Here is a 25,801-nt window from a genome sequence, read left to right as displayed (position 1 = left end):
TCTGTTTTTGTTTTCTTTCCAGACACTGAATGACAACTGTCGGGCAGCATCCTTGATTTATGCCAAGCACTTAAGAAGTAAAGAGGTTTGGAACTGAGCGAGTAGTTGAGTGGAGAAAATGTGCGTTATAAGACCAGACAAGCGCAAATTACACTAATGGCTTTAATTACGCTTGAGAAAACCTGTTGTTCGGGTCACAGGAAGCCGGTCCGAGACTGGCCCTCAGACGGGGACGGCATAAGTCACACTAATTACTGACTGACCAACTCTGCAATTACCTGGATTTTCACACCTGAATTATCCTATTTGAAATACTGCTTTCTGTATCTTCTGTGACACCCCCCTTTAACTAGATGCTGCAACCAATAGAAACCAAAACTTTGCCAGGTAACTCAAGGAATTCCAAATACAAGAACTGATTTTTTTTTTCACATTCTGTGTGTCCTTTTGTCTTTTAAGCAATATTTACAGGCATTGTATTCCAATTACAAAATAAAGCCAATTTTGGTTCAACAGCTCAACAGTTAACGCTGGTTTATGGCTTTATCCACTTCCTATAGACTTAAATTTTACTTCCTTTCTTTCCAAATGAAAGGAAAAAGGCAACAAAAGTTCAAAAGGGACCAGAACGATGTTGTAGTTTTGGCAATTAAACAATTTTGAGATGTACACTTTGTATTCTTTCATAAAAAAACAAAATGCCTGGATAGAATGGATAGAATGTTTTGTATAACTTGTATACAATGTAATTCCTAGTGTCTAATTCAATTTCAAAACTTCTTCAAAACTTCTTCAGCTTCAGAATATCTACAATTACTTTTCAAAAATCTTAATCAAAGGCAAGAATTAAATGACTGACTGGCAGTTCATTCAACCCATGCTTTTTTACTAAATTATTACTACATAGTAAGGATTAAAAAGTTATACATACTGTCTATGCTGTATGGGTTATGAGAATGTGTAAACATGTAGATTGATACTTAAATTAATAAGGCATTGTAATCCTTATCTTACAAGGCCTTAAGCCGATTAAAAAGCCCTGTCTTAAATGGTCACACAGAATTAAATCAGGCCTCAAATACAACCTACATGTGACACACAAGTGCATGTTAGCAGATGTCATCCCATGGTATGGGGAGGGGGCTTTCCTACAACTTAACTTTTCTCCTTTCAAGGGGATATCGTACGTTATCATATCACTTGCGCTATCATATATCTCCAAAGCGATGGACACGATAAGGGTTTCAAGTGATCTGGGCAACACAACAACACCACCACCGCCGCACCCAGGCCCCCTGTGTTCAGTCGAGGAGAACACCTTCCAGCAAAATGTCACACATGCCAGGGTAGCGGCACTCTGTCGCCGGCCCCGATTGAGCTGTCTGTGGAGCAGCTGGCTCGGAATGCCGACCACTGTTGTCCATCACATCCAAGCAGATGAAGCAGTTGGGGACATTTTCTTGGTCTTCTGTATCAATTTCTGCATTTCTACACCTTTTACATTGGCCAATGCTTTCTTGTAGTCCATGAAAAGGATGCCAAAAGACCAACAAAATAACCCCTACCATTTCATCTACATGGACATTACGTTGTCTGCCTTCCAAACAGGTTGGCGGGTCAGGAGTCCTCCCAACTTTGTTTGTTACAGTTCCAAAACATGACAGGGTGTGTCACTCGCACAGGAAATGTGATATCCAGTCCACAGGCGTCTCTTTTCCTTCGGTTATCTCATAACTGTTCTGTTCTGTCTGGCCGATTGCATGCATCCGCAAGACAGAAGGACGCAAGGATTTCAGATTGCAGCAGATATACAGTTTCAAAATTCAAACCAATTAAAGAGAAGCGGCCATTAGTAAAATGTGTTGTCTGCTGCAATATCGAAAACAATTCTGAGGGTGTTATCTTGTAATGAGTCCTTGACGATCCCAATGCTAATTACGCAGAAGGGGGATTATGAATCATTTCACAGCGATCGGCATGTGAGACGATATATCTCTCAGCGACATGTCCCCTACAGAGTTTCACAAAAGCTCCCTCACCCAAGCCTTAATAGGAAGTTATGGGATAAACATTGGAGATTCCTAGACATTTTTCTCTTTATGTCCATACTTGTTCAAAAGTCTTGATGCCAAAAGGAAATGTCAGCCCCCACTTTTGAATAGGAAGTTTTTAGGGACTCCTGCAAAGAGGAGGCTGAATGGAGTCTAGTGGGTATCAACAATTTGTCATTGTTGCACAAAGTTGCCACGGGAAGTACATGTACATCCCTTTTCTGTTTTTATCTAAACGATGGCTTCATTCCAAGTAAGATATGCTACACGCATAGCCATAAGACTCTATGTTGGTGATGTAACACCGTACAGAAAGGTCCAAAGCACTCTTTTCTTCTTTTTTTAAGGCCCCCTTCCACTGGACCAGAGCTGCCATTCAAAATTGGAAAACCTTCATTTCTTGATAAGGATGTGGTACAAGATGTAAAAAAATTGTTCTTTATCTGCGAAATTTGTTGGGCGATCCGTCAATTTTTTGCTTGTTGAGTAGCCACTCTACAGTGGAAAGAGGGCGTAAGAAAATGGCTGAGCAAAAGTTTGGGGACTAAGGTGGATATAAAAAAGAAACAAGAGATGAAAAAAATATGACAAAAGCATAGCCAGCAAGAAAATGCAATGCAATATGAAGCATGTGTGGCTGTGATGCAATAATACAAGACACTCCTAAAATAGCAGTTTTGCATTCTATTCAAAATATGTTAACTTATCAATGTCTAGCCTTTGGATCTGGGTGATCCACTAATATTGATGGCAAACATGGATTGAGATAGAGACACGTTTGAAAGTAGTGAATCCCACAATGCACTTCGGTTTCATGCAGACTTCTTTCTATGCAGGTTGCCACTCTTTACTCCAACTTCACTTCAGTCTTGTTACTTCACGTAGCATGTTATCTGTGCAACATGCCTTACTTCGATGCCCCCCCCCCCTCAAGTCACTTTTATCTTCCACGGCACTACAAAAAGTACTTTTCAACAGAGATAAACTGACCTTGTGTCCCTGGTGCTTGTGGAAGAGGAACTTGGGGAACTGGTACGCGGAGTGAGCGTACATGGCTTCCTTAAACTCCTGTAGAAGTGCCCGCTGGGCCCACTTCGTCCGCACACGGTCAGAGTTCCTCTGTAAAAAAAGACAACAAGACGTCTGACACGAGAGATAACTCCACGCAGTATCAGTTAAGCGATACCGGTCCCATCTCAAACACCAGCGGCGCTGGAGTTCCCGCTGAATCTTTGATCCTCGTTTCTTTGTCACAACTCACAAGGTAATAAAACAGCGAGATAGGAGGGACTGAGATCTCTTTGGTATCAGCGACAAGGTCTGAGCTCACATCTGTTACATGGCTGATATCGAAATGGTACGCCTCTTGTCTTAGCGCATCTCAGGAAACCATGATTATCACCTTCGACAGTCATCTCTTACAAACCATGTTCAGATTTGACACTTCGTTAGAGTATACCACAAAACACAAATATCACTACCATTTCTTTGATGTACAAGGAATGAAGATTGATCAAAGAACTGTTACCGGTAGCACGGATTTTGTCCTGTTCTAAAAGTGTGTTATCAACACTGGAAGAAAAGTTTGAGGGTTAACGTGCTTATGATGTCCCCCGCCTAAGCAGTACCTGATCTTTACTACTCTAACCACTTATCACACCTGTTAATGCTTTATTTCAAAACTTGTACTCAGAAGATAACGAGATTCGTGATAGCGCCGGTCGTTCCCGACAGCGTCCCCCTCCTCGAGCGCGCTTCTAACGATCGCAGCCTTTCGAAAGGTCCATCCACCTGTTGAGACGGAAAATTTACTGGCTCACAGCAACCCGTATCGGGGTGTACAGCGACACTTATCTCCTTATTTTGCGCATGACAACTTGTCCAAATTACTTTCTTATCTGCAAGACATGCCGCCTGCTTCCAGCAGCCAGAAAAGATGGTTTAATACACACGCACAGAGATACCAGTTACTGCAATATCAACACCTTAGTGACTATCTGCCACATGATAACGTGCGCCCATTAATTATTCTCCCAAGCCTGCCACCAACATGTATGGCATTTTTATGTCCGAATATTTGAAAAATCGCGTCTTCGCAACAAAGGCGGTCGCTACTACATCCCCCTGACTCCCGCCACCGCAACTCGCTGTTACTAATAACGTTGGGACGACTTCATCATATAGATATGAATATGAAAAATCTTCCATGTCTCCCGCAGCATGTTTCTTGATTTACAATAATTACACGAGATATCAGCGCGGCAGACTTCCTCCATCGGGTGTGACGGAGGCGATAGTTACAGCGTCATGACGCAGGGGGAAGACGGATGGAAATTTCCCAGGGATGAGCGCGTAATCTGAAGGGATACGAATGGCTATATGTGACTGTGCAAAACAGGGTGCCAAAATACACGAACATCCGTCTAAGCACAGCTGTGGAACAAAAAAAGCTCCACCTGTTGTAAATCTACGTATACACTGAGGGCTTAAAAGTTTTCATTGGATAAAATACTGGAAAGAGAAGTAAATCTGAAACTTTACACTGTCAGGTTCATTGTTTGCAACAGACATCACAGTTTTGGTGATTATGGATTTCAGTACCTACGGATAGTTGTTACAGTGCTAAGCTTATCAAGCATGCAGGGACAGAAATTGTTAAAAGGCACTCTCTAATGAACATATTCTTCTTCTGGCGAGGAATTACTGTTGAGAGCTTATCTCCCAGCAATTATCTAATAAAACTGTTGTCTGAGACTGTCGGCTGTATCTAAACATGATGCATGTGTTAAGCCCTCTGATAAAGCACATTCATTTGTCTTTTACACTTTCTTACGCACACAGCCAACAGTGGGACTACACCCAACTGACATATCTGATAATTTCATCATGTATGAAAAATGATTTATAATAATTACAGCCATATCAGCAAGAGGGACCAAAGGTATCTGTTCCGAACGATCGAAGTAACGACTATTTGCATTATGAAGTTATCTTCGAAAGATAAGACCCTGCCAACAGTTGAGATGTCACGTATGACTGCAAGCATGTTGACAAACTTATGAGTTTGGGGGTCAGAGTGCGCCGAATCTACCGTGCCACGCTGCTACAGCGACAAGAGGTGTCCCGAAAACCTTGGAAGCTATCGGGGCCGCGACGAAGAATGCCAGCAAATCGTTACAGATAAGTTGCAAATCCCCCCAACCTACAGGACTCATTTTCTGCTAATGACTCCATTAATTACCCCTCAGACGGGGCTGTTTATCAGAGGAACGGCGACATATTCGCATCGCTCACGCTCTATCTTATCTGCGCAGTGTGAAGAAGTGGACTCGGGGACCGAGGGACAGCGTCTGTCAGGACAGATGATAGCGCTAATGATTTTTATTCTTTTTACAACTCTCTTTTTTTCGGAGATAAGGGGCAGAGACTTTGACTGCCTGCACTATTGAAAGCATCAATTTTGGTGCAACAATGACAGCAATAAATCCACTTTCAGCACATGACAGATGTAATGAACTCTGTTTGAAAGAGATTTGGGCAGTGTGAAAAATTGGCTACTGACAATTATCTACGACATATTGAAATAAAACATTATGTATAAAAAGGAATGTTGCAATGTTTGTGAATGATAATGTTACCATCTTTTCTGATGATTAAAAATTGCTCGGTGCAGGTTCATTTTTCGAGAATGAGGTGTTACAAAACAAGCTTACTTGTAAATGTTAGTACATGGGTTTTCTACTACGATTCAACACCTGGATTGTTCTAATAAAAAGATTATACAAAGTCATGTAATATGTAACGATGACCATTTGGCATTCCTACGAAGGCTCTCTCCAGGATCTATCCCTCCGTCATGAGACAGAAATCCCTTCTTGGAACAGACAAAAACCTCACCCGATTCGTCCAAATATCTAAACTTCATGACATGAAACTGCTGAAAAAATGTATTTTCATTAAAGCTAAAAATGACAAATTTAACACCCAAAATTGACAACACTGGGCTCCTCAATAATGTTGGACAGTAAAAATCTAAAGCTGGAGACAGCCCCGATTCATGCCTACAAGCAAAGCTATACAGGTGTGTCCCTTCTTAAGTTTTTAAGCTCTGTCAGGCACAATAAATTACATGCAAGACCATTAAAACACCGTATTGTATACGTGGACATAATAACCTGTAACCAGGTACAGACGTCAACTCCCACACAAGCGACGGTACATCATAAGTCCACGTCCGGTCGCCATTTACGTCAACGACTTCTAAATTGCCGTCATCGGGATTTGAGCGATCAGACTTCCTAAGCAGCTCTTCCGAGATCTACAACTCGATACCCCGAAGTGCTAATCATTTGGCCATTTCATGGAGATCACTAAGCGCGTAATGCCATCGTAAAAAATCAAACTGTCGGCACTTACCATAGTTTACAGTATGGAGATGGCAGACTTGTGCCTCATTTCCCCCATTTGGCACAGACAGAAAGTTACAACAGCAAAATGGGGATTAGTACGGAAAGGTCATGTTATAATTAAGGGTAGTATTGTTGTGTTAATGAGAGCCATTTCCCTGGGAAACACAACAAAACAGCGTCATAAAACATGTATAGGCCTCTGTTCATCAACTTTCCTTACATTTCTGGATAGAATGTAGCTACAACACTAAAAATTCCAGTCATTTCATCCTCCTTGACAGTGCATGCAGTACATGATATTGTCTTCAGGTGAAGAAAGCAACAAAACTTCCACAAATCAAGAAAGCTATTTCGAATCTGTGTCTTCAATTGTTCAAATCCTTTTGATTTCATGTTCCTAGTTGATATTGAAATGCTTTAGGAAGACCCATGAAACAACAGTTACTTCAGCTTAAATCAACGACGCATTTATCTCTTTTATTTGCACAAAACACTTGGTGATGATGCTTACTAGCTAAGCACTAAATCACCAATCTGTACTCATCCAGAAGCCTGTATACCCTAAACATATCTCAGTGAAAGAAGTGTAACAGATTCTATCAGTGTACATTGCCTGATTCTAAGTTAAACTTTATGTTTAACACAACACACATTGAGAAATGTGATGAATGTGTAGATTACAAACAAAATCTAAAAGTTCAACTTAATCTTTAAGATGATCCAAAATGATGATCAGATTCAGTGTACATTGTATCTCTTTGTCATAAATCAATGTCTTAGACTTCAGATTGTGTCTGTGAGTCACAGCTTACATGTGCCCTCTACCATGTGCGTCAAAAAAGTCCTGTCCACTGGTGGTCTTGACAATGTACTTCCACTTAATGCTGCTCTTGGATAGAGTACTAGCTACAGCTACTTTCAATGGGTGTTGAAAAGCTCAATTTTCGTTTTTCTGATGTCAAGGACTTTTTCGACCGATGTGAACTATAGTGCCTTTTCAAAAAGTCCTGTCGACTGGTGGTCTTAACAATGTTCTTCACTTAACGCTGCTCTTGGATAGAGTACAAGCTACAGCTACTTTCAATGGGAGTTAAAAAGTCAAATTTTCGTTTTTCGGATGTCAAGGACTTTTTCGACTGACGTGAACTTTAGTGACTTTCCACCTCTGACACCTCGTAATGTCAAAACCTACGTCAAGCGAAGTTTACGGTTGGATAATTAGCTAATCTGCCTTGTAGACGCCTGGGAGAACAATAACGCAGGCTGTCATCGTGCTGTGATATAGTCCAGGCACAGTGGGATATCTGCCCTCCGCATCTTAGACCTCATTGTTTCAGGAAGGGTCGGGCGTCACAACAATGCACACAGTTGAAGCTGTCAGTTCCGAATGATAGATAAACGTTGGAAACTGACGTAAGATTGACAGGTGACTACGTCAGGCAGGTGTGCCGTGCACCGAAATCTTAAAAGGCAAAACGGAGTCACCTGTCCACTATTCACTATGGCAAAGTCACTACGAACACCTATACCTCAACTCTGTAAACTTCGAGCAAACTCGTTTTCCATAAATCAAGTTCTTACAGAACAGGTGTTCCTGACTCCTGAAGGTAGTATTGGCTCATTACCTGGTTATCTTCATCAAGTATTTAATTAAATCACAACCGTTTTTTGAAGTGATAGGGCCAGAGATACTGATAACGCCATCCCTAAGGGGACGAATGGGCAGGAATTTCTGCAATTGTCTCTGTGGTTGTTTTTCTGTCTGACAAAGGTTTGGTCCCCAAACCCGTGTACCTTACATGTTTACTGTACTTGTATGTGGAACGTTAAGTCTAATTTGGATGGGATTCTCATAGTTTTGGTATGCCAGCAGACAGTATGTTACCAATGAAAGAATCTGTCAACGAATGTAACAAATTAGCCCTATATAGCATAATTTAATTGGAAGAATCAACAGGTGGTCTCCGAATGAGGGGAATATCTGTGGTCGGTTAGAATTTTAAAAAGTGAGCATTTTCCTTTCTTTTGCTGAAGGTTTTGTTCTCAGTCCACACCTGCCCATGTTACTTTCTTATCTGAACAAGAATCAGAGCAGGATACACAATGTAAGATCACTAATAAATTTGAGACATCTCTCATCACTGTGACACGGGGTCTTCCTAAGGTTATAGTCAACAACAATAGCTGGCGACAAACTGCACAAAGACTGTACTGTATAGGAAGTACCTTTGTTATTGCTTACTCAGGTGCGAAGTAGGTTTTTACCTTTACAGTTGTCATAAATTTGAATTCATCCCGGTACAAATGACAGACTTGGGTCTGTATGGGTTCTGGTTTGGGCGCAATCGTGTTTAATTGTCCGCCGTCTCTTCCGGACTCCCAGCCAGGTGAGGTATAAGGGGGGGATTACCTGGCGTCAAGAGAAACTGATATCGTCTGCAATTGTTCTCCCGGGCAGAAACCCCCTAAAGACCTGTCACTCACAGTTGTCAGTGACATGGCCGCATTATTTTCGCATCAGGAAGACAAAGCGTATATGTCTTCCGTTACCATGGACGTCATAGATAAGAGGGGGCCAAACGGCGGCAAGCTGTTAACCACAGGTAAATGTGTACCTTTACAAAAAGTGCCATCCATCAAAATTCATGTAGCCCACAATTAGCGAAGTCTGTGGGCAGCAGTGATAAATGACTCTGGCATTACAGGGTGGGTGCGAGTGGTCTGGTCTGTACCACAGTCTGACAACTCTTTCTGTTGTTTCCGAAGAACAGGAATCTCTGAAGCGAGCTCCGATACCACCTGTTGAAGAACAAAGGTATAAATTTGCCAGTTGTCCCGGCATACACTGCTGGAGAGGCCACCTATGACTGGGGTAACATTCGAGAGGAATGTGTAAACTATGCAGATTGTTTCGATGTCCTAACAGAGGGGATTATAGGACATCATACAAATGATAAGGATTCATTGATCAAAATCTTTCCTTTCCTTAAGACCTTACGTGTGCCTGCAGATTAGATAAGCAAAAGAACCTCTTCAACTTATCAATTAAGAATCATCAAGACACATATAATTATTGTGGCCAGAATACTTTGAAACCTAATCCTTTCATGCTTAGGCCATGTCAAACTTATCTATCCCAGATGGCAGCCTAGGAAGTAACTTTAATTGAATTTACGATCCATTCATTTAACAAGTGGACAATTGCAGTATAAATCACTACCCACGAGAGTAAAGGGGCCACACATACTGCAGAAGTAGTAAAACCGGCCAATATATAAGTTTTACTTCATAATGATACACCAGTATAACCCTGAGACCACATTGTGATATCCATATTAATGTTTGAATAGCGAGTTCGACTTCAATCTCGATCATACAAAGGAATTTGAAAAGGATAATAAGTGCAGTGAAGTGTATAATTCTTTTCAAACCCTACAAGCAAAATATGTGAAAGTATAAATGCCAGTCTTCCAAAAATTGTGCCTTATCTAGTAGACTGATTGCATTAGCCGATAACATCAAGTCAAGAACGGCCGAAAAAGTCTCTGACTGGTACACCCATCATTGTTCGAATCATGCATTTGTGGTTAATTACTCGTAAGCGTTAATCCCGTCGCCATTGTCGTGCCACAGACGGCTGTCAGTGAGATGTTGACCAGAAGGAAGCGCCCGAGAGGAAGGCAGAGCGTGATGGATTGCGCCGGCGTTAATCCTCGACTGCAGGCGGTGTTTTCATCTTCGTGCGGAGATAAGGGCCCACAAACCATGCCTGAGAGCTACAGAATCGCTCATTCCCACTTCGGCATGCAGGGATCCTCTCTGACGGAATGATTAACGACTGTGTCGCTTCAAAGTAAAAGCTAAGTTAGTTTAAGATAGGCGTGCGACGTAAAAACCAGCTTCGAACAAACCGGCAGTCAAACGTTCAGACCGCAACGTCACAGCTTTCTGCTGACACTGGCCGTCAACTTGGGGAATTGATGGAATAGTCAGGATTTGGGAAGCTACATGTGCTACACAGGTGTTAAGTTATGGAGATCCACTTTGTGTCTGGGAGGTTGAGGCTTAAAGCCATCCTTTGACCTGGAAACATTTGTTATAAAGCAGTTTGACTATCATTCCTATTGCCATATCGAAAACCATTGCCTTGCCTACTAAGGCAAAGATTGTGCTCAGCAAAAAAACAGTATTGCAAATGTTATCAAGCTTTGAAGATAGTAGACTATAAGAGTAGAATATGTTATATCAAAAATTACATAACAGCAAAGCAAAGGTTTTGATCATAGTAACATCATTGTAGTGCATATTTTTCATACAATTTCAATGGTCAAAAATTTATTATGTTGAATAGAGAGACAATAAACTTTTACATGTTCTTAAGTACTTGATGTCCAAAAGAAAGTAAAAATGTGGTATGATTGCAACAGCTAGTAAAGAATTTTGGACAAACTCTTTATGGCTAATGTAATTCTTTTTATGGTTCAACAAGGTGGTAATAAAAGTCAGGACATTGCTAATGTATTGTAAACACAAAGATATTTGTATGAAGAGATTTTTCCGGTCAACCTAGCTCCAGCATCTGTCACATCGCTGAAAATGTGCAACTTGACATTTTGGTCATTATTTTCCATCAACTTTCGGCGTGTAAAAAATCCATTCGTGTCCTCTCTGTAACGACATCTTCCGTGGAGCCGCTGAATAGGTCGCTTACATTTCCATCTCCGCCTTATCAAAGCTTTGCACGTCATTAAGCAGTGTACGCAACACCTACAACACTGACAGTAATCCCTTATGGCCAGTTACCGCGATCTGCTACACCGACCCTCCTTTTTATCGGGGAACGCCACGCCGTGCGCGGGGTAACAGCATGTGACAGGCATTGAATGTCGGACTCAGTCCGGTGTTGAAATCTTGTAGCCGAGAGACTTTACAAGTCAGGAACATATTGTCCATTGGAGGGAGTCGTCCTCCGTAGATACGGTCTGCTACGCGCTGATATGCCAGCAGGCCCCTCTTTTGGCAATTCCGTCCGAGCCCCCTGCAATCGAGTCGCTTGATATCGATTTACACAAGACACTTGTGTTCTCGAAAAAGTGTGAACGGTCCATATTTCACTTGGACTTGGCCCTAAAGGTGACGGCTTTGGGGATTCTTACAAATTTACAGGGAAATGCATCTAACACTACATTACTCAGCGTTTGGATTTATCCGTCGCAAAACATATTCATTAACCACTGCAGCTATCATTCATATAGCCGTTCATATATATCATTTAACAATCTCTTGAAAATTTTCTCATATAAAAAGATTTGAATGCTTTGTGCACATACATGTTTATTACTTATGATATATAGCTTTGTGTCATGTATAAAATGTACCGAGTATCTTGTGTCTTAAGTTGCAGGCCTGTGGGTATTATGGAGAAATCTGCAATAAAAAATACCACTACCAAGACTAGCGCAACGTCGTAAATCAAACTGTCAAAGTCTACCAACGCACTTCTTGAACTTAAAACAAGTCGTAAAACACTTCTTACAGCTGAAAGTGAGTATTATGACTGAAACGATGTCTATAATTATAAAGTTTATAGCCTGTTTTTTTAGTCCAGATTTTTTGGTTACAAGAAAGTTGAATTTTGTACAACACCATCACAAGAATGTTCACAGTTTTCAAGCTTACAAAAATTGTATAACAAATGTGAGCAGACCCTTACTCTAAGAATAGACCCAAGGCCATGTTGACATTATTATATGGATAACATCCTCTGGGAATCTCAAAATGGATGCAAGTGTGCAAATAAAAAAAAGTTTGGCCAAAAAACGTTGCCTTCATTATGAAATCTAAGTGGTCAGGAAGATTGAACAAATATCTTAATATACAAAAACTTTTTAATATTTATTTTTGAACAGACGAAAATTGATGTCATCCATGCACGCAAATCAACATGGCCTAACTATCTAGTCATTTTATTCAGTTGAATATGCTTAAATACAGAGTGTAGACCTACCATGTCTGCCAGAGGAAAGGACCCAGTGTAGCCCTCCTCAGGGTCAAAGTTACAGAGGTCAATGTGCACCTCTCCCATGGACTCCCCATCTCTGAACTTGTCACATACATTCAGGACAACGTATCTGAAATGAGAAAAATTCTCCTTTTTCTTAAAAACATATCTAAAACTTGATTAATATATAAATCGGCAAGCATCATCAGCATCAATGAAGAAAATCCGTGTACATTGCATTCTCCCAACACAACCACAAAACATGTCAGGCTTGAAAATTTGAGCAAAATGTCAATGTATACTGGACAAAATAGTCTATATTTACATTCATGCACCTAAATGTGTAAATCAAAAGAGAATTAAATACCTGTAGTCAAACTCTTCTTGTGGCACAGGAAACTCGTACGTCTGCTCCCACTCTGGGTCCAGCGTACCTCTCTTCACATCTGTTTGTTCCACCTGGATAGAGTGTAACAGGTACAATAAACATAATGAGACACACAATATATTGAAGTAGATAGTGCGTAATAAAGAAATAAGACCACAATTGGCTCTAGCCTTGGTACTTGATGGACAACCACCTAGTACAGGACTGGATAGACAAATGTACCTGAAGTAAAAGCTGTCCTTGGTGCTGAATGGACTATGACCTACACAACTAATGTAACATTATCACACATAACTTAAGCCCTTGATTTTAAAAGAGTAGACTACTAACTACAGTTACAATGCTTGGGACAAATCTGACCACAGATAACTCTACCATTGTTAAAGAAAGGACAGTTACCTATAAGATAAATTTGACTACAGACAAATATGACCTATAGTTCTATCCTAGGTACTGGATCGACTATCATCTACAAGATTTCACTGATGAATGTGACAGTCACTACAGCTAGTTCTACTCTTAGTACTGGATATGGACTATCACCTACACAATCTAAAAAAAAAACATGTCTAGTTTTACCCTTGGTACTAAATGGCTTTGGACATCACCTTGATGGGATCTAATACCTACAAATCCCAAAAAGGAAGACCCTGCAAAAACCTAGAGCTCACTCACGACAGACATCAAGATAGAAGACTAGGTCTGTTGTGTTCAGGAAGAAAACCACAGGAGCTAAGGGAGCTTCTGAAGAACAGGACAGAGAAGACTGATTGCAGCTGCAGGGTGTTTAAACCACTGAAGCAGCAGAACCCAATAGACTATTACTAAATGCAATATCATTTACAAGACAAGACATTTACAGTCCAGGTCTCGAAATACTGGGTGCAATTATTTTCTCTGGGTGCACAGGGTGCACCCAAATATTTTCTTAGGTTTGTATGTAAAGATATTAAAGTATACTTAGTATACATGGACATCATATTCTTGACATCTAAGTGTTAGAAAGATAATAAAAATGTCTGTTGTTTAAGAATTTGATAGCTTGTGACTAAGTTTTATTATTAGTTCATTACTTAAATTTAAGTGGTGCACCCAAAATTTTTTTGGTGCACCCAATTTTTTAAGCTGGGTGCACCAGTGCACCTAATCCAGAAAATGAATGTTGTGCCCTGCAGTGAAATGTGTTCTGAATGAGACATTGCCTGCAAGACTTGTAAGACGAATGCAGACACAGCTTTGATTTCTCCTTGGTACTGAATGGACTATCATCTAGAAGACTACACATACCTCGATGATTACAGATGGTATTAGCTTTGGTACTGAATGAGCTATCAACTACATTGTTACAATACCTGACAGACAACAAAGCATAACATGACTAAATTTTTCAATGGTACTGAATAGACTATCACACACTAAATTGAACTACAAATGTTTTATCCTTGATACTGAAAAGACTATCACGTACTAGATTGAACTACAAGTGTTTTGTCTTGATATTGAATGGACGATATCTACAAGACTATACCTTCAATGGGGATTAAAGTTGGTACTACCCTTGGTGCTGAATGAGTTATCACCTACAATACTTGATCGACAAAGGTTAATACACCTCATTTTTCCTTGTTACTGAATAGACTATCACCTGCTATATTTAACTACAAATGTTTAACCCTTTAAGCTATCGCCTGATACAATATTTGAGAGACAAATGCAGCTTGTCTCCTTGATACTTAATGTACTATCACTAAGACCAGATTGAACTACAAATGTTTTATCATTGGTTCTGAACAAGCTATCACTTGATACCACTTGAGAAACAATTGTGAATACAGCTTGTTTTATCCTTGGTACTGAATCAACTATCACTAAGTACTAGATTGAACTACAAATGTTTTATCCTTGACACTGTAGACTATCATCTGCAAGTCATTACATTCAATGGTGATTACAGATGGTATTAGCCTTGGTGCTGAATGAACTATCACCTACAATACATGACAGAAAACAGTGAATACAGATTGTTTTCTCCTTGGTACTGATTGAACTATCACTTACTAGATTGAACTACTAATGCTTTAACCTTGGTCCTGAATAAGCTATCGCTGGATACGATACTTGCTGGACAAATGTCAATACAGCCTTTCTCCTTGGCACTGAATGGACTATCACTTACTAGATTGAACTACAATGTTGTATCCTCGGTAGTCAATTGTCTATTGTCCAACAGACCACACATTCAATGCTGATTACATATGGTACAACCCTTGATCCTGAATGGGCTTTCACCAACAATACTTGAATGACAAAGGTATACCTTATGTTTGCCTTGCTTGAATTGTAAATGTTAAACCACCAAAATATCTATTGTAATACATGACTTCAAAGAGTATTTATCCAGTTGTGCAATTTTTTTCAGCATTTTGTAATGTTTTACCTTGATGTCTAATCTTTAACATATTGTCAAAAAGGTCTATCAGACAAATGTAACCACAACTAGTTCTGTCCTTGGTGCTGAACAGGTAATCATTTATAATACATCATAAACACATGTGATAACAGGGAGTCTTACCCCTTGTACTAAATGACTAACACATAAAAGATATGACAAATGTTTGTTCTGTCCTTAGTACTGAATAGCCCATCACTTTCATGATGTGACAAATGTGTAAACTGATAGCTATCAGCATAACACACAATGTACTAGTTTGTATGTCATCTGAATGTTATCTATGTCATACCACAACAACTATGATAATGTAACCCTAAATACCTTGTGTTAATAAACATTTCAGTGCTCAAAATACTTTTCAGCCAGGTTGCCCCACTTCCAAGTTATCATTTTCTTCAAATCAGCTATTTATCCATTATCTTTTCTGCCATTTACATGTGTAACTACTTATGTTTTTATCTTATCAAGAAATAAATGCAAAAGCTTTTACACAAAGGCGGGGGAAAAGCAGTGTTCCAACTGCAAAATTTCAGGACTACGCTACCTGGGTTTGAAATTAAGTTGCGCCAAGCAAAATGTGGTTGCGTTTACAAGTGTGCAAGTGGGTATTTCGAGCACTGCATTGGATATTTAACAAGTACAGTAGAGGCCGCTTAATTGCACAGCCTATTTGCCAGTGAATTTCGTGCAATTATCCGGCTGGTGCAATAATGCAAAGTTATCTAGCTGGACCGTACCGGTTTGGGATTTGGGGATTCCGTGCAGTTAACAGAAGTGTGCGTTAATCTGCTGTGCAATTAACTGGCTTCTACTGTATTACAATCAGACCTTACCATAGTAATGCCTGGGACCATCACCCTGACAAAGGGATGTGGCAGTTTGCTCTGATCCCAGCACACCAGTCCTGAGGCCCTGTGGACAGTCACACACAGCAGCTGGGGGAGCTGGTAAGCCAGGGAGATCTCCAGGGTACCACTGATGCTCAAGTCAGTCTGTATTAACAACAATAAAACTTACTGGTTAAATGTTTTTAGTATAGAATTAAAAAGAGCAACTTCTACATTGTATATATGGTTGCATTCAGGAGCTACTCGCTGTGTATGACAGCTTGAATGCCTGTGAGATCTCCAGTGCAACACTGATGCTCAGGTCAGTCTGTTAAAACAACGATACTTACTGGTTACACATTTTAATACACGATATACAACAAGGACAACTTGAAATTGAATGTAGCTTGAATGCCTGGGAGATTTCCAGTGTACTTGTTATTCATTTTCCTTCAAGTTAACAACATGGTATGGAACAAAACACTGTACTAAGTATATAGTCACAAATAGCTGAAGGGACAACTTGTAGACGAGTCTAATTGTTCTCTATTCTTGCAGTCAGTCTGGGGAAATGACAACAAACTTCTAGTTTATTCAATTTCTTTTGACAACAGGCTTTCAAATCAAGTCAAAATAGACAAAGATAAAACAACACTGTTAGACAAACACTTTATTACATCCCTTTCAATACCCGGTGAGACATGAATAATACATATATGTAGTACCACTTTATGTTAAGATTTTATCATTGAACCAATGTCTTAATATGTTGCCCACAAAGATGGCAATTTGTATGAATTTTACTGACTCCTTGTTGTTGCAAATTGCCTCGAAATTCAGCCTTACAAACAGCTGTCAGCAAGAAGTTTTGTACTACTTTAATAAAGAACAGAGCCTGTCCTTGGTGCTGAATTCCATGTATGCTTTCCCTTGCTACCTACTAGTAGGCTCCCTTTCCACTAGATGGTGATCCCTGAGCAACTGTTGAGCGTCCACACTTGGAGTTATGTGACCCTTGGTTTTGTGATGTAGGTATGATTTGAATATGATGCACAATGGAAAGGTATGTTATAAAATACAACAAAACATACAAAAAGAAATGTATGAAATTTCAAAATTTGTTGAACAATCTGTCACATTTTCGGTCACTCAGCACTCTCAGCCTCTAGTGACAATGCCATGGCATAGCAGGCAATATCAATGACATCAGATTAAAAGTAACAAAGAAGAGGGACAACTAAAAGAAACCTTTTGTAAATGTCCACTAATTGGTTTAGTGTGTAAATGGATGTGCGAAACACATGTAATGGTTGCGGCAAACATGTACATAATGGTCACTTTAATTGGGGGCCATTAAAAAGCCATGATGACCCCCTGTTCGACAGCATTAAGCCATCATGTCCCATTAACAACTACATAACTCTCATCAGGGGGATGGGGAGGGGGGCGACCTCAGGCTAAAGTGTACCAGTAACCCTTCCTCAGCTAAACTTTTTTCATATGAGTAAAGTTGTCAACACTACAATAATTTGTTACTCAAGTTGACAGAGATGCATTGATAAAATAGTTTTAACAGCAATTCTATTCCAAGTCTCTTTAAGCATTTCTGTTGCAAAAGACTTTTTCTGACCCAGCACTATTGGCAGTAGTTAAAAGAAACTTTTAACGTTTGCCTACACTTTTTTAACCTTCCAAATTGTAAGCTGGACAATGCAGGTTTTAAACCTCACTTTTTAATAGCTCCCTGATGCTTTAATTATGTACTAAATGCTTCCACTCTAGCTAAGCCCCTGCAATGGGGATGAGTGCTTCCAAGTCACCAGTCGGGCATAAACAAGTGGTGTCGTGGTTACAGGCACAAAGGGATGGGGATACGGCGGGCCCATCAGCTCGAGTATCCAGCCACACGCGGCCATACATCTGTCTGGACCTCCGTAACCTCTGGCAGGGAGCACCCACAATCCCGGCCTGAGCATCGCTCCATCATGCTCACTTAAGGTACGGCCCATATTTTAGTCTGACGATGCAATTGATCACCTGCGTCGATCGGGGCCTTTCAAAGCGGCGCCCGTCCCCACTCCACATTTTTCACGCGCTGACACCTGCGCTCCGTCCGGTTGCGGGGCCGTGCTCACTAATTTTACAAGGCAATCCATCCCCCCGGAGATCACTTGCAACATCAGTGATTGTCTTCAAATGGCCATTTTTGGCATCCCAGGGGCTTTGCAGCAATATTGGAGATACAGATCGTAGGTTGAGCATGGGTAGGGAGATGCTTATCATCCGTCATGCAGATGCTGGGAGTGATGGGAAGAGAGATAGCGAGGCTAATGAAGGATGCTGTACACAGCAACCTTCTCTCTCCAGCAATTACACCCCCCTGATGAAGAGAAATGGTGCATCTAATGATTCGTAAGTGCAAATCCTCCCGAACGCCGTCGTGTCAATGGAGGGATGGGGAGAGCCATCGCGCCATATTCCTCGCCATTGATTCGTGATAAACTATTGCCACCGTGGAAATTCTCGTGCGGGCGGGTTTTCGTGACTTCCGTCCCCCTCCGCGACACCTCGGATCGAAAGATACCATCATCGCTACCCACAGTGTCAATTGTGGTTTCTTAATACAATAATCTATACGTCCTGATATGAAAATGTTGGCAGGTCTATTGACTTGTCGCGATGTCACACACGATATGGTACATGCTCCGTATGGATTTTCCACTATGATTTGGCCTGGAGGAATATAGACTTTCAGCCCATCACGGGTCTCGGGTGATCATGAGTGGGACGGGCGATTGATAGATTTATTGAAGTGTTTAATGGAAGGACTATCTATGGAGATGCCCCTTGGAGATTTGTAGCAGTGGGGGGAACACCATTTAATATTCAGTAGATGTCATTGTAACGTTTTCGTGCCCTAAAGCCCCCAGCGAGAGTATCACGCGGGCGCTGCGAGACTTCCCAGTGACACACACAACTCATAAAGCGGGCTACTTCCACCCTCGGGGCGACACCACATCACGCAGAGCTCAAAATTAACTTTCCCGTCCCCAAAACGAAGACCTGTCATCAAGCCATCTTGATTCCTCGTTCCGGGCGACGTCTACAAATTTTATTATATTTTATTACTCAATATCAGCCCAACATTCATACAATATGGATGTTTCAAAGATGTTCCCTCAGGTTGTGATATTTTTGATTGTCCATTAAATCACTACGCTGAACTTTTGATATTCATTAGTCACAAGTCCCGACGGGACAAAGTGCTTAAAGCACAAAGGTTATGTTCAATTGTCAACAATAAGGTAAGCATAGTACCCAACTCTACAGTCACATATACTGTATATCCAAACTGTTAACATAGTATACAAAGCAAACTTTGTAAATGTCAAAGAATTTAATAGCTTCTTCTACTGAGACTACAAAAAACTCAATTTATAGTTATGGATAGAAAAGTGGAAGTCAGCTCCAATATCAGTGGCCATATATTGGGATGGCCATAATTTGATAAAGTAAAGATTAGCATCATCCCATAATACAATTCTGCTTCCCCCCACAGATATTCATCTCCGGGATTGTAGGAATAAGTAAAAAACAATATCCCAGTAAATAAAATTTGCAGAAATGAAAATACTTGGCCTGTGGGGGTAATGATCCGACCCTGTTATAATTAGATTAAGACCCAATTTACAAGTGGGGGAGGGAGTCCCTAGGGGGGCCATTAACTACCTAGTTTGGACTGTGCTGGCCACCATCAGGAAAAATGCATTAAACATGGCCAGACAGAACCATATTGGTTGGTATAATATAGAGAAAACAAAAAGTAACTTAGTTAACGAGGGTAATGCTAGTTCACCTTTATCCATGTGTAACCTATATCCATTTTGTTTTAAAAACAGGGTAGATCAAAGTCAACTGACGGTAGTTTGAAACTGCAATACTTTCAAAATATTGCAGTATGGAAGACTTGATTTCCCTGCTCTATTTTGAAAAAATGGATATAGGTTACCCTGCGGATGAAGGTTCACTAGCGTTTTAGGCTTTCAAGATTTCACAAGTTTGCAAGTGTGCCAAATATTTGAGTAGTCAAAGATACATGTGAAAAAGAAATATTACAGATGGAAAGTAAAAATCAGGTGAACTAATTACAGCTGTACCATTAAGGTGTTTATGACCTTTCTGAAATGAAATACAAAACAGTGTTTTGAACATGTAGCCTTGTAGGGTCGATTCTTTGTGATGCATTTATGACTTGTGACACAGTCCTGTAGATAACATTCTTCTAGCAATTTCAAACAATACAGCAGAGATTTTACACAATAAACGTGTTACCCCTGATGCAGTAGTATGCATCCTATAAACATTTTTTTACGTCAACAACAACTGTATCTCTCTCTAGCTTGAATTTTTTTCTGTCCCACTCATTGTTTCGGAGCCGATATTTGCTTCTCATTGTTAAATCTGTCATTCTGTTGACAAAACAAAACCCTGACAAAATGTGAAATTCTGTCCGTCTCAACAAAATTTCCGTCCCTGTACGGGGTGACAGCCTTGCTTTTGACTCCAGAAGTCATCTTCAGCTTACCCTAGAATTTTACTCACAAAAGGTATCGAACACTCACATGCATATTGTATATCCTTCCAGTACTTGAACACCATAAAAGAACTTAATGGTCTCAGCAGAAGTACTAAAAACAATGATAACCTTCGTAAACCCAGTATGTTACTCTTCAGCCCTATCTTCTCTGATTGGGCGTAATCGAGTTACAAGTGACTTTTTACATTTCATTTCACCTTGTAAAAGACATTGTCACATAAAGGGAAAAGTACATGACGTTAATGCACTGTAATCAAGTTACCAGGGTCGTCAACTGGCCCAATTTTTAGATTTTTAATGGCTTTTATGTACTCATATGTATGTATAACTTTGTAAACAGAAAATATAGTCTTTCTTTACATTTTTGTGCTGCTAGCTAGATAAATCGAACATTTTGTCAATTCTACAATGAAAGGACTTGGTTACATACTTTTCCTTACATTTAGCCTGATATACTTCTTTGAGATCCTTATTAGAATGGAAGAATGGTGTACAAATCTATAAGTGATGGTAGCTCAAATTCACTTTTCGATGTTGCCATTCTGTAGATACAGAGAGCATTCCAATACCAATAGGAACATATCACAATTTCTTCTTTGTCTTTTTTGTTGTCCACCCAATTATTCTTGCCTTTGTAAAGAAAAAGGCTTGAGTGTTAATGTAAACTTTACATCATTTCACCCTTTTGTCAGTCAATTAGTTCTAATTTGATGCTAATTAAATTTGCATTTCTTGGCCACCATTCTGAGTCCGAATCTTCCCATCTGCGACTAGATGGTAATTGAGTTAGCGCAAGCTTTTAGCTTGCAGAAGATACCTGGAAATTGCACTTGTTCTTATCTCTGGAAGTTGTGGCTATCTCCATCTCCCTTGCACCCATGCCCCCCTTTTCATTACGGCCACCGCATTGTGCGTACACTCCTCTTACAAATTGTTCATAGCAACAACTACATGTAGACTTCAGTTCTCAGTTCTTTTTTTAGCTATGAAACACATTTCGTGATCTTAACTATGACCTGTTTTCCCTGGATGAAAACTGCAAGAAGATATTGATGAAAAAATCAGTGCCTGCAGTTCCAAAGAAGACCCTAGGGGGCCCAAACTTACATGAATTACTCTCCTTTCAGAGAGTTACATGCATCTCCCACTCAAAAATCATGTCACCGCAGCATGTCAAGAACATGCGACATCAAACTGAAAGTTTTTCTGCAGTACCATAGCAAGCCACTAGTGGGCCCAAATTATCATCAATCAACAACATACCAAGTATCAAGACATTTCATTCAGGTATTCTTGAGTTATCGTGCCTGACAGACACAAACAGACAGACACAAATGCTCCCCAAAACATAACTTTTTTAGCAAAAGTAATGAAACACAGTAACAAATTTAGGGCAATGCTAAAAAAAGTACAGCGAAAAAGTCTTCTTCCCCATCTTTGGTTATCAAAACTTATCAGAAAAATTACACAATACAGCACTTATCAATAAGTTAACATTACATATCATAGTAACGGTACATGCTTTATCTGTTTACCTTTATTCTGTGACATTCGAAGGCAGATGAGATTAAGATCATAATCACAATGCAGTGCTTTTCATCATGCATTAATGTTTCCCAAGTAATATATGAAAACATAATAAATTTCCATGATTTAGAAGTCAGCTGAAAGCACTTTAGTTACTCTAAGCACTTGTCAGAGATAACAAAAGCTACAAAGTGAATAAATCTTTGTTGACACTCGTAACATATCATTTAGATCAGTTATAAAGATGAAGAAACATATGGTTGATTAAGCTATGACAAATGTCAAAGATAAGAAAGACACTTAAAATGCCAACAGAATACTACGAACACAATCGCACGGGAATATTTCTAACTTGTCTTGTCAAATGAAGAACTTGTTTTCTTTTAAAAGATATAATCTTGTAGGTGCTACTGCTCATTCTGATAGAATGTCAACAAAAGACATAACGCTAGTTCACCTTTATCTGCGGGGTAACCTATATCTGTTGTATTTACAAACAGGTAATTTAGGGATATCAAGTCAACGGGTGCTGGTTTCAAACTGCAATATTTTGAAAATACACATTTCGTATTGCAATTTGAAACTACCATCCTTCGACTTGATGTTCCTAAATACCGTTTTTAATTACAACGGATTACAATAGGTTACTCTGCATATACTTGCAAGGGTGAACTAGCATTACATGTGAATGTACATGAAAGTACAGTGCTGAAGGTTTCTTTTTCACTTTTCCATGAAAATAATGTCAACAGAATTTCAAATCTTATGTAACAGAGATTTCCAACCATAGGAAAGTATGAATAAAAATTAAAATATGACAATACTTACATGTACATGTATTAGGTAACAGACAGAAAATAAACAGAATATCAGATGCATAAGGTGCCCCACACAGTAAGTTAAAGTAAAACAAATATTGTTGTCAGGTTACAAAACATGACCATGTGCCAATGAACCCGATGTATCACTTTTGACAAACTTCTGACACCACATTGCCTGAAAAGGTTAACATTTGCAATGCTCCACTGTTAATGAAACAAGTTGATAAGATGGGCGGCACTGATTGGCGTCCTTAACTGGGGCACCAATTTTCAGGATCATTTGTCCTGGTTTAATCCAATAATCTGCATCTAATTATTGTATCTAATGCCATGGATGTTGATGGAACATGCCCCTGGTAGATGCAGGATTTGATAACTTTTAAACAGATGCACACGTGTGCTGTGTAATTATCATAAAAGCAAGTCATGCTTCCTTATGGAGAATGTATGGATGGATGAATGAATGAATGAATGAATAGATGAATGAATGAATGAATGGATGGATGAATGTATGTATGGATGAATGAATGAATGAATGAATAGATGAATGAATGAATGAATGGATGGATGAATGGATGGATGGATGAATGAATGAATAACTAATCTAATATCTTCCCAGAGGTCCAGCTGGAGAGGGGGGCATGGAAAAAATAATGAATAAGTACTCTAATTGCAAAAATAAATAAACAAATAAATACCCAATCTAATAAAAAGAAAACTCTACAAAATCACAGTAAGTATATTTTCCACCAACACTATAGCTGGAGTTTGGTAGCTAAGTTTTGTACTTTTATTTAGTGTCTAACATGTTACCATAATCTTTAAGCACAAAACCCAGCTTTGGTAACGTTATATATAGAGTTGAATGTAGCAGGTGTCTTAAAATGTAGTTCCAGTTGATGCTACTAGACGCTTCCTTACATTGTATATAATAGTAATGCTAGATAAAGTTTCAAACTTTTGCTAACCTGTCACCAGGGTTTTTAAGCACAAAATCCTTCTTCGGTACAGAACTGAAAGAAACAGGTGACTTTTTATATTTCCTGTTGATGCGACCAGATGCAAGGAGTATTAGAAAGAATTAGTAGTTATGACAATCAAAAGCGGAGTGAGAAGCCATGTTTGGAGATGCAAATCCTCTGAGGCACGGCATGACGCTCGCTCCCCTACTGGTTCCAAACATGGCTCAGCTATTCAGCAATCTGTTCCAACAATATGATACCACATGTAGTCTGTTTTGCCTTGGATACCAAACATTAAGATACCAAAAAGCAGGGCTGTCTCCAGCTTTAAGGTTTTCTTCCTTTCTTCCCATCCCACTCATTGTTTGGGAGCCCATTTTTTATCACTTGAATCCCATAATAAAACCGTAACGAGAAGACAGAAAGCAGTTTGAGTACGAAAAATTACATTGTTTCTTTTCTACGGGGCTTGAAAGCGAATGAAGTTTCACCTGGAATAAATGTGGATTTAAATGTGGAAAATAGATTTTCTACAGTTTCATGTCATGAAGCTGACAGATTTTTGGGACGGATGGGGTAACATCTTTTTCTGTCCCAACAAGAGAATTCTCGTCCTGGGACAAGCATAGGAACTACTGCTACACATGCAAAGTGTACGCCTTGTTAGCTATTTACACACATGAAGTATGTACATAAACGAGTGAATTCTGCATGCTGCCATTTAGTACCTAATCAACCAAGTGATGGGGCTGAGCTTTCAATCCCCAAATCCCTGCTTCCCCTGTGACTCCCTCCCTCCTCCCTACATCTATATTCATACATTTCTATCTACAGCTAAGCTGACAAAGTCCTATCCATATTCATGTAACTGCTGTCTGCATGTGTTCCGATGTTTACTTTTCAATGTAGATTGTAGGCGTGTGGCTGGGTACCAGACATCCAATACTCAGCCTGCACGGATGACTGCCTATCGATGACCCTATTTGGGAGCAGTCCTAGATTATCCAAGTGGGGTTAATCTCCCTTAATCCTTGTATTTATTCTGACTAATCCCAATTTAGAGTCTGATTTTCTAGGATGCAACCTTCCGCACCCTCTGCGGTGTCGCATTCGTTGCGGACATTAGGAGCAAGATCGTTGCTCGTTTCGCCACTTTTCCTTCGTCTTTGTTCCTCACAGATTGTGGAGCTGCATGATGTGCATCCATCAGCGATCTGATTGGCCAATTTGCAGAGATGCTCCGACAATTTGCACTTAAACAGGTTACTTCTTACATGGACTCGCCAATAAATGACAATCAAGGCAGATACGTCGAAAGGTTTGATGGATCGCAATCAATCGACGAACGAGGTTGCGTAAAACTGTTGGTAAGTTGAGCTGTATCAAAACTGTAACACCAGGATAAAATTGTCATCACTTTATACAATAAGTCATATCTTTCGATTTCCACAGATACTACAATACCGGTAACAACATATCTATCTACAAAATAATGTTTGATTTATAGATTATCTCAGAGTCTCTTTGTGCAAATGTCGTTGCATTGTCCTTTTCAAATAAAGCATCAAAATAGATAAAATTCACTGTACAAAAAATGTAAACAATATTAATACAAAAGGTAATCATACCATTGATAAAGCTATTCCAATTTTCCCATTTTAAATCTCAATAATATGCGTGTCAAAGTGTTGTACACCATTATCAAATTAGCATCTGGTCTGCAGGAAATATGGAATAATTCAGGTCAGCGCTCCCCTCATTAGGTT

General features: G+C 39.7%; 1 protein-coding gene across 1 annotated transcript in view; it reads right to left on the bottom strand.

Moving 5' to 3' along the window:
• LOC118416143 (synaptotagmin-9-like) overlaps positions 1–25,801 on the bottom strand; it is a 69,600-nt gene that overhangs the window by 14,657 nt on the left and 29,142 nt on the right. Inside the window, exons 5-8 of the mRNA XM_035821220.1 lie at positions 16,135–16,293; positions 12,829–12,920; positions 12,468–12,591; positions 3,042–3,170 (exon numbers count right to left, since the gene is read on the bottom strand). Coding sequence (XP_035677113.1) covers positions 3,042–3,170; positions 12,468–12,591; positions 12,829–12,920; positions 16,135–16,293 — 504 coding nt within the window. The remainder of the gene's footprint in view (positions 1–3,041; positions 3,171–12,467; positions 12,592–12,828; positions 12,921–16,134; positions 16,294–25,801) is intronic.

The sequence above is a fragment of the Branchiostoma floridae genome, chromosome 5 (genome assembly GCF_000003815.2).
Source record: "Branchiostoma floridae strain S238N-H82 chromosome 5, Bfl_VNyyK, whole genome shotgun sequence".
Taxonomy (NCBI): Eukaryota; Metazoa; Chordata; class Leptocardii; order Amphioxiformes; family Branchiostomatidae; genus Branchiostoma; species Branchiostoma floridae.
The sequence above is the reverse complement of the archived record's forward strand: the minus strand, read 5'-3'. Positions and strand labels throughout refer to the sequence as shown.